The sequence below is a fragment of the Salvelinus sp. IW2-2015 genome, linkage group LG4q.1:29 (genome assembly GCF_002910315.2).
Source record: "Salvelinus sp. IW2-2015 linkage group LG4q.1:29, ASM291031v2, whole genome shotgun sequence".
In the NCBI taxonomy this organism is placed as follows: domain Eukaryota; kingdom Metazoa; phylum Chordata; class Actinopteri; order Salmoniformes; family Salmonidae; genus Salvelinus; species Salvelinus sp. IW2-2015.
In genome coordinates this window covers 89,349,602-89,360,002 of record NC_036842.1, presented here as the reverse complement: position 1 = coordinate 89,360,002, position 10,401 = coordinate 89,349,602, and the positions used below count along the sequence as shown (strand labels likewise).

Below are 10,401 nucleotides of genomic sequence, written 5' to 3'. Positions count from 1 at the left end.
AATGATTTGTCCTCTTCTTCTTCTTTTTTGGTGTCATGGCGTTCGCACAGTTTGTTTGTGTATTCTGCCATCTACTGTGCAGGAATTTGCTGTCGATCACCTTACATTTTGTGATACAAAAATAAAAAGGAAGGGGCAAAGGATAAAATTGAACCACCAACTAACCCTCCACCTATATACCACTATCCCATCCCACTACTTTGACCCTACACCGGCCTGGGAGGACGGGACTCTTTCGTTCAACACACCCTGTAACTCTTCTGCAGTAAAATCTCGTATACCCAAGTACTTCCCTGCAGCTGCCACCACAACATCTATTTTCTGTGATTTACATTCAATTTCAGTGGTACAGTTGATAACCATGGCAATGAATGCTAAGAAGCCAACCTTTCTGTAACATACATTTGTATCACTCTGTATTTGCCCAGGCTTGGCATCTGAAGCTTGGCATCTGAAACACCTTAGTGGGTTCGGCACAAAAGCTCTCATGGATAACTGGCATATCCCAACATGAGTTTATCAGGTGAAGACTGCTTCAGAACTAAAAAGGACAGATTGTCTTCTCAGTTTCACCACGCTCGTCACCGGGTCTGTGTCGCACCAAACGGCGGGCGTCACAGACACATGGAATCTTTCAATTCAGTTGCTTCACTTCAACATTAAAAACACCCCAGTAATCACTTCTTGTCCCAAAGCGCGTGACGCGGAGAGCTTGTTCGCTCTGGGTAGAAGAAACACAGAAAATCATCACAAGTCCACTTCGAGCTACCTTCACTGATTAAAAATTTCTACCCAGCCTGAGACTACATTTGGGCCAGCCAAAAGTCAGGGATCCACTTTCTTCAAAAATGTCACTCCCACTAGGCCACTCCCACTAGGCACTTTGCATGACCATCAGGGCGAGACTCAGAGATCTTCACCACACCTGCCACTGCAGGTAATGTATCCTCACTTTCTTGTCAGTTTACGTTTCTGAGCTATCAGAGACAGCAGAGTACGGTTTGTACTTGACGCCATTCTTCCTCAACACACATTTTCCCTCTGCATCAGCTCTTCTCCTTCTTTCTCGCTATCCATAACAATATATATCTGTTCACCACGCTCTTGCTGCGCCTTCATCCCCTGTATTGTCTTCAATACCCAACTTCTGTTCCTTAGCCGAATTTACTAGTCTGATCTATGGCCTCTCCATGCTCGCCATTAAAAATAATCACACAAAGCTGATGCCAAATAACCCTTCTTCTTCTATCCCCTCCACCAGTTCATCTGTTTGAACGGTAATCTGCGTTGCTCTGTCATATTGTCAACAACGCAGCATGGTGTATCGTTCAGAAACATACAACATCTATTTTCCATAAAATATATGTTTGAATTTTCTAACTAGTTTCATTGGGAAGGCAGATAAAGTGTTTGTATGTGAAAATACAGATCCTCGTGCTTAATCTACATTTTTATTTGAGCCAACTTCACCGTTGGCCAGAACCTGGCCAGAAGGGGCACCTGGCCAGAGAGGAAGAGGCAAAGCGAGAGGTTTTGCACCGCCCCAAAATCTGTTGTTGAAAATAAGCTTGCAAAGTGAATATTTTTTTGTATGAAGGTCAATGAGTGTCGAATTTGGTCAACAAAAAATGTAATTGCTAATTTGCTATTTGAGGCTTATTTGATCAAGTAGAAGTTTCGTAATGGTTAGGTCGGTTGTTACGAATGCACTGATATATGTGGATGCATTTGGCATTTCGGCAACTTTGATAAAAACTAGTTTAGCATGGACATTGCCATTGAGGGCTTCCACAATTTTAAAGTAGTCAACTGGGTGGGATATCCTATGAGTTGGAAGCAATCAGCCAAATGAAGAAGAAGAAAATCGACTACTTTAAAATGGAGATAGCCTCAATGGCGCTGCCAATGCTGTCACATACACTATAATTGCACTGACCTAATGTAGCAGGCGTAAAATAAATGCCTGAAACTCGATTCCCTACATACTGGTCTTGACGAGAATAAAAAAAAACTGTCCGTGGAGGTTCTCTTCTGCACTGTTCAACCAATCCAGTAAATGTGGAGGAGGAGTTAAGATGGCGTGCCGTCTTGTTAACATCCAAAAGCGGAGGTCCCATCACAGGTTCTCTTTCCATTTCCCCCAAAAAATGGAATGTCCGGTTGTTAGGGACTGGGCAGAGGCTATAATAGAGAGAATAGTAATGGTGTCTTTTTGTAGGCACTAACTCCGCCATTGTTCTTTAGAGAAAGACTATGAGTAAAATGTATGCCGTTTTTTTAGGGTTTTTGGATAAACACTGAAAATAAGGTCTGTGGTAAACAGGCTTAGGAGATCTTATGCATATTGTTCTACGAGATAATCTTCATCAGCTAATGTCACTTTTTGTGAATTTTAAGAATTTATGTAATAAATAAAAAAACACAAATCACATAAAGGCTTCATAACTCATAAAGGTCATGTTAACTGACTGCTATTATCTCATAGAACAAAACATATAAGATCTCCTAAGCCTGTGTTAACGTCAGACCTTGTTTTCTGCGTTCATAGAGTACCACAGTATGAGTCATAATACCCATAAAACCTAGCGGTGAAACAAGGAAATGGTTCCAATTGTTTTTCCATCATTCATTTTGCACGTAGGGGATTTTAGAAACGCTTAAAATAAGGTCTTTATTTCGTGTAAGTTTACCCTTGGGTCACGTTTTGATATCCGTGTAAATCTCTCTAGGACAAGATAACTTTTATAAATATATTCATTCACCTGTATTTACCCCCCCAAAATGAAATGCTAATTAGCTGCTAATGTGGTTATTATAAAGAACTACGAATGCCATGATGATGTGGATGAAATTGCCGAATCAGGCAAAGATAATAATCACTGGATTAACGATCTAATGTTAGCTACATTTTGTAATGATTAAATTTGTTAAATTTCTTTCAATTGACAATTCTGTGAACTGTCTAGTGCAAGTTCTAAATTGACACAATACCTGTTAGCAAATGTGTCAGATAGAGATGACATGCAGGAGTCTTGCATGATGTCTACTTTGATGCATAGCTGTCATCAAGGCAAAGGATGGCTATTTGAAGAATCTCAAATATAAAATATATTTTGATTTGTTTAACACTTTTTTGGTTACTACATGATTCCATATCTGTTATTTCATACTTTTGATGTGTTCACTATTATTCTGCAATGTAGAAAATAGGAAAAATAAAGAAACCCTTGAATGAGTAGGTGTTCTAAAACGTTTGACAGGTAGTGCATATCTATTTTAATAAATAGATGTAGGTTTCCGGATGATGCACAATGCTGCCTTGATGGCAACACGACCGAGCGGCGCAGATTACTGTTTGATTTGAGAAGGGCGCTCCTCCCTCTCCGCTTTTGCACGGTCACGTCACGGGCCATAGAACGGTGTCCCGCGGCTCAGCATAATCGAATCCACCCATTTGTTAGAGCAGTRACTAGACTAGACTACCTTGTTAATGTAATAGACTCCTAGCTCACGCCCGTTAGGCAGTCCGGTTCCAAATCGAATGCAAACAACTAACCCGGTTCACCCGGGCCATTAATCGAATTCCCCTCAGTGGGCTGATAGTGGCAGGTGATAAATAGCCAATTGTAGGTCAGATCAAAGACCGCGTGATCATTGTTTTCCTCTGTTTTTTTGTCCGTTTTTTTTTGTCCGTGGATATAAACTGTCGAGTCGAATGACCTCAACACATACCAAGAAGCTTGTTGTGAACCGTGTTTACATGTCCGTTTGATTTCGCTGTTACGAGAGTCAATGAATTCTTCAGATTTCCACAAACCGTCAACAAGAAACTGGTATGTTATCATTGCCTGGCTAGACTGTTACATTTAAGATAACTAACGTTACTCGTTTAGTGGCTGTTTCTGGAAAACCGGTAGCTAGCAATTCTAGCTAACTAGCTGTTGTTGTAAACTAGCTAATGTTCATGCATAGATTGCCTACTTCCACAGCTTCAATCAAAAAGTGCTATAGATGTGATTGTAATCCAATGGGATAACACATCTACAACATGGCGATATAACATATATTAGCTGCGGCTAGCTAGCACACATTGGTCATTGGGTGCATTTGCAGTTATGCAATCGACACGCTAGCGCCACTAGTAAGCCATCCAGATAACAGCCGCCTATCCCAGAGCTGGCCTTACCAGATAGTTACATACATCTCCAATATGTTGATACTACACAGTACCTCTTTTAGTAATGTTTATTTTTATTGTTCACCAGCTTCATGAAGGAATAAAGAAATGAAAGCTGCCTTCCAAGACCAAGAGGGATGTCTCTGAGATGTGTTCCAGATTCTTGTGTGCTTAAAGTAAGCAGAGCAGCGAACTTCTGGCATACACAAGGTCAACGAGCAGCATCACTTCCATTGTCTTCTCAGCAACACCCTCCTTGTAGGTTTGATGTCCGAGCAGGCCTGAGCCACAAAGTTGGCTTTCTCAGCTGGAAGTATACCCACAGCACAAAAAGTAGAATTCGCAATAAGATATGGCTCTCCAGAGCTAGTCAGATAAGACACAGGCTTGGTCTCCACACCAGCGCCTACTACTTAAATACATCCACCTCACGCTGGTCCACTGGTCTCAGCCACACCATGTCGCGCTTCAGGAGCACCCTGGACTCCGTCTCCAAGGCGGTGAGCGGGTCACACACTGAGCTCCTCTCCAAGATAGCCCGGCTCAAAGCCAAACCCAAACAGAACGCCATTGAGGCTGGCAAAGTGTTGGAAGCCAGCCCGGAGATGGGGCTAACACCACAGGGTCATGGTACTGTAGGGTACCCAGCCCCAGCTCTAACCCCAGCTCTAACCCCAGCCCCAGCTCTAACCCCAGCCCCAGTTCCTGCCTATACCTCCGCTAACATCACTGTTAATGCTAATGCTGCTACACCTTCTCCAATCCCTGCCTCGGTGTCTGCCCCTAGTCCTCCACCTACTACAGCCACTGCTTCTACACCCACACCTACTCTATCTCCAACACTTACACCTACTCCATATCTTACACCTGGCCCTACTCCTGGCATTACCACCAGCGCCCCTCCCATTGCCACCCCTCGCCCCAACATTGCCAGGGCAAATGCTGCTGTCTCAGGCCCCAGTATCCAGGAAGTCAGACAGAGGGTGCAGCGTGCAGCATCCACTGTCCCAACCACTGTGGCCACCAACGGGACCACCAAAAGGCTGGAGCAGGTCAAATCACCACTACCAACAGAGAGTAGTGCACCTGAGAGAGCCACCACCACAGTCTCCCAACAGACCACAACACAACTCTTCCATCCCAGCTCCTTCTCTGTTAACCTGGATGAGACATACAACTACCTGTCCCACCACGTGAACTCGTACTTCAGCAGCATAACAAAGTCTGATGAGGAGAAAGCGCAAAACACAGACCGTGGTTCCACTGACCTCCTGCCGATGTCAGACAAAATGTCCTCAGGGTCTGCTGCTGCACCCGTAAGCTCCCCATCTTCTAAAAAGGGTATCGGCCGTTACCTATCCTACTCTGGTGACACTGTACAGGCCTTTGTAGGGAGCTACATTGCTCCCCTGGTCCCCAGGTTCAGCAGGGCGGCTGCTGAACCCAAGAGTGCTGCTGTAGAGCAGAAGAGGCTGAAGGCAGAAGAGGCAGGGGCAAAGCCATGGCAAGGAGAGGTGGCGGTGAATACGGAACAGAAGGCTGCAGAGGAGAGGGCCAAGAGACTGCTGCTCCAAAGAGAGAAGGTAGGCCTACATTATACCGTCTGTCAAGGGTCTGACTGTTTGGAATCATGTTGAAAAGGAATGTGACCTGTTGACGCATGACAGACAGACTAGGTGAATCCAGGTGAAAGCTATGATCCCTTATTGATGTCACTTGTTAAATCCACTTCAATCAGTGTAGATGAAGGGGATGAGACAGTTTAAAGAAGGATTTTTAAGCCTTGAGACATGGATTGTGTATGTGTGCCTCAGAGGGTGAATGGGCAAGACAAAAGATTAAGTGCCTTTGAACGGGGTAGTAAGTGCCAGGCGCACCGGTTTGTCAATAACTCGTTTTTTGTCACTACTGTGGCCTGTTGTTTTCATATCAATACAACAACATACACAGGCAAAGTACACCTGTTTACTAGGCTGTCGATTCCAGAAGGCTCACACCCAGAGTTATTTTTGAAGAGGGATTCTAGGAACCCTCTATCTAGCACATCGTGCCACTGTCACATCATACGTTGGAGTCACAACTGGTGTGACATGAGTCCTGGCAACGTTCCACCATAGGCTATACCCTCCATATACAACTATGTCATGTAGGCATCAGTGGAGGCTGCTGAGGGGAGGACGGCTCATAATAATGTCTGGAACGGAGCAAATGGAATGGCATCAAACACATGGAAACCATGTGTTTAATGTTTTTGATTCCACCACTAATTCTGCTCCAGCCGTTACCACGAGCCCGTCCTCTCCACTTATTCTGCTCCAGCCGTTACTACGAGCCCGTCCTCTCCACTTATTCTGCTCCAGCCGTTACCACGAGCCCGTCCTCCCAACTTATTCGCTCAGCCGTTACTACGAGCCCGTCCTCCCCACTTATTCTGCTCCAGCCGTTACTACGAGCCCGTCCTCCCCACTTATTCTGCTCCAGCCGTTACTACGAGCCCGTCCTCTCCACTTATTCTGCTCCAGCCGTTACTACGAGCCCATCCTCCCCACTTAAAATGCCAGCGACCTCCTGTGGTAGGAGAAGAAATCCTCTTAACATTCTAGCAATATAGATGGTTTTTGGTTCTTCTTACAAAATAAACTGTTTCAGGCTTATAGACCGGTCATTTTAGAGCAAGCACCCCTTTTTTAATAAAAAAAAAATATTTAWCCTTTATTTAACCAGGAAGGGCTCATTGAGATTTAAAATCTCATTTTCAAGAGCGTCCTGGCCAAGATGGCCTTGGGTTAAGTTGATAAGATAGGCAGCACCAAGTCATTACAAAAATTACAGACAGACAACATGAAAAACTACAAGTAATCTAGTAAAATCCATTGAATTCACAAGAGTATAACAACGTGTAAATACATGTAAAGTGCAAATGTAGGTAGGTTGTGTCTGAGTTATTGACATCATGGCTAAATCAAGCAATAATAAATGAGGTATTAGATAAGCCAGACTTAACTTGTTGTTGTTGTGGTGATTGAGAAAGTGTCTAACCTGTGTGTGCTCTGTTCCTAGATCATAGCTAGGGTGAGTGTGGATAACCGGACCCGGTCCCTGGTCAAGGCGTTAAACCGAGCGTCTGATGTCAGGGTCTACATCAACAGAGTGGAGGAGCTCAGCTATCATCTACTGGAGTTTCCAGAGACCCGCGGCGCGGCTGTCAAGGTGGGCTGGCTGACTTCTGTAAACGCCTATCGTGTCAGCATGGTCAGAAAATCAATGTTTCACTAATGTGGATTTGAACTTAATGGGGGGGGGGAGGGAAATGGCATTATTTACTGCTGTTCAGTAGTTTGAACACACACACACACACACACACACACTAACAACTGTATTACAGCAGTGTCTCACATCTCTCCATCCTGATCAATTCTTCACCTAAATCTTTCCCCGCAGAGCAGTATGCAGTACAGCAGTGTTTTTCTGCATACATAATCATGTTGTCTGGTGAGAATATCTGGGGCGGCTGTTCTGTTTGTCTTACTCTTTTGGGTTCTGTCCAAATGGTACCGTATTCTCTATATAGTGTACTACGTTTGACCAGGGCACGTCCTTAAGCTCTCTGACTTGCTAAATGTCAACTTTTTTTATGACTAGAGGCGAAAGAAACACACACCTGTGTAGGCGAGGTGCTGGCTAGCGGAGTAGAACACTTGGAAAGGAGAGGTCACACAGCACCACCCCCCCCGCACGAGAGTACGCCCTCGTTCAGCCTGTTGACGTTGTTTAGAACTTGTGTTGTTGCGGGTACTCATTTTACATGAAAGCTGCTCAGATTTTGAGGTCCTTTGTGAGAGCGTCTGTTGCTTCTCTAAACTCAACTGACAATCCTCACCACACAGTGATTATCATTTTTGAGAGAGGGATTCTAGGAACCCTCTATTCTAGCACATCGTGCCACTGTCACATCATACGTTGGAGTCACAACTGGTGTGACATGAGTCCTGGCAACGTTCCACCATAGGCTATACCCTCCATATACAAATGTCATGTAGGCATCAGTGGAGGCTGCTGAGGGGAGGACGGCTCATAATAATGTCTGGAACGGAGCAAATGGAATGGCATCAAACACATGGAAACCATGTGTTTAATGTTTTTGATTCCACCACTAATTCTGCTCCAGCGTTACCCAGAGCCGCTCCTCTCCACTTATTCTGCTCCAGCGTTCTACGAGCCCGTCCTCTCCACTTATTCTGCTCCAGCCGTTACCACGAGCCCGTCCTCCCACTTATTCTGCTCCAGCCGTTACTACGAGCCCGTCCTCCCCACTTATTCTGCTCCAGCCGTTACCACGAGCCCGTCCTCCCACTTATTCTGCTCCAGCCGTTACTACGAGCCCGTCCCTCTCACTTATTTCTGCCCGTTACTACGAGCCCATCTCCCCACTTAAAATGCCAGCGACCTCCTGTGGTAGGAGAAGAAATCCTCTTAACATTCTGACAATATAATGGTTTTTGGTTCTTCTTACAAAATAAACTGTTTCAGGCTTATAGACCGGTCATTTTAGAGCAGCAGCACCCTTTTTTAAATAAAAAAAAATATTTATCCTTTATTTAACCAGGAAGGGCTCATTGAGATTTAAAATCTCATTTTCAAGAGCGTCCTGGCCAAGATGGCCTTGGTTAAGTTGATAAGATAGGCAGCACCAAGTCATTACAAAAAATTACAGACAGACAACTGAAAAACTACAAGTAATCTAGTAAAATCCATTGAATTCACAAGAGTATAACAACGTGTAAATACATGTAAAGTGCAAATGTAGGAAGGTTGTGTCTGAGTTATTGACATCATGGCTAAATCAAGCAATAATAAATGAGGATTAGATAAGCCAGACTTGAATTGTTGTTTGTGGTGATTGAGAAAGTGCTAACCGTGTGTGCTCTGTTCCTAGATCATAGCTAGGGTGAGTGTGGATAACCGGACCCGGTCCTGAAGGCGTTAAACCGAGCGTCTGATGTCAGGGTCTACATCAACAGAGTGGAGGAGCTCAGCTATCATCTACTGGAGTTTCCAGGACCCGCGCGCGCGGCTGTCAAGGTGGGCTGGCTGACTTCTGTAAACGCCTATCGTGTCAGCATGGTCAGAAAATCCATGTTTTACTAATGTGGATTTGAACTTAATGGGGGGGGGGAGGAGAATGGCTTATTTATGCTGTTCAGTAGTTTGAACACACACACACACACACACACACACTAACAACTGTATTACAGCAGTATCTTACATCTCTCCATCCTGATCAATTCTTCACCTAAATCTTTACCTCAGAGCAGTATGCAGTACAGCAGTGTTTTTCTGCATACATAATCATGTTGTCTGGTGAGAATATCTGGGGCGGCTGTTCTGTTTGTCTATCTCTTTTGGTTCTGTCCAAATGGTACCGTATTCTCTATATAGTGTACTACGTTTTGACCAGGGCACGTCCTTAAGCTCTCTGACTTGCTACATGTCAACTTTTGCTGTGGCTAGAGGCGAAAGAACACACACCTGTGTAGGCGAGGTGCTGGCTAGGGAGTAGAAACACTTGGAAAGGAGAGGTGCTGTAGCGGAGTAGAAACTTGGAAAGGAGAGGTGCTGGCTAGCGGAGTAGAACACTTGGAAAGGAGAGGTGCTGGCTAGCGGGTAGAACACTTGGAAAGGAGAGGTCTGGCTAGCGGAGTAGAACACTTGGAAAGGAGAGGTGCTGGCTAGCGGAGTAGAAACACTTAGGAAAGGAGAGGTGCTGGCTAGCGGAGTAGAACACTTGGAAAGGAGAGGTGCTGGCTAGGAGTAGAACACTTGGAAGGGGAGTGCTGGCTAGCGGAGTAGAACACTTGGAAAGGAGAGTTGCTGGCTAGCGAGTAGAACACTTGGAAAGAGAGGTGCTGGCTAGCGGAGTAGAACACTTGGAAAGGAGAGGTGCTGGCTAGCGGAGTAGAACACTTGGAAAGGAGAGGTGCTGGCTACGCGGAGTAGAACACTTGGAAAGGAGAGGTGCTGGCTAGCGGAGTAGAACACTTGGAAAGGAGAGGTGCTGGCTAGCGGAGTAGAACACTTGGAAAGGAGAGGTGCTGGCTAGCGGAGTAGAACACTTGGAAAAGGAGAGGTGCTGGCTAGCGGAGTAGAACACTTGGAAAGGAGAGGTGCTGGCTAGCGGAGTAGAAACACTTGGAAAGGAGAGGTGCTGGCTAGCGGAGTAGAAC

The 10,401-nt window shown here is 45.1% G+C and overlaps 1 protein-coding gene across 1 annotated transcript in view; it reads left to right on the top strand.

Annotated features, from left to right (window-relative positions):
* The first annotated feature begins 3,506 nt into the window (after positions 1-3,506).
* Positions 3,507-10,401, top strand: part of LOC111962761 (calcium-independent phospholipase A2-gamma) — a 41,295-nt gene continuing 34,400 nt past the window's right edge. The window contains exons 1-3 of the mRNA XM_023986068.3: positions 3,507-3,833; positions 4,266-5,760; positions 7,238-7,387. Coding sequence (XP_023841836.1) covers positions 4,315-5,760; positions 7,238-7,387 — 1,596 coding nt within the window. The 5' untranslated portion in view covers positions 3,507-3,833; positions 4,266-4,314. The remainder of the gene's footprint in view (positions 3,834-4,265; positions 5,761-7,237; positions 7,388-10,401) is intronic.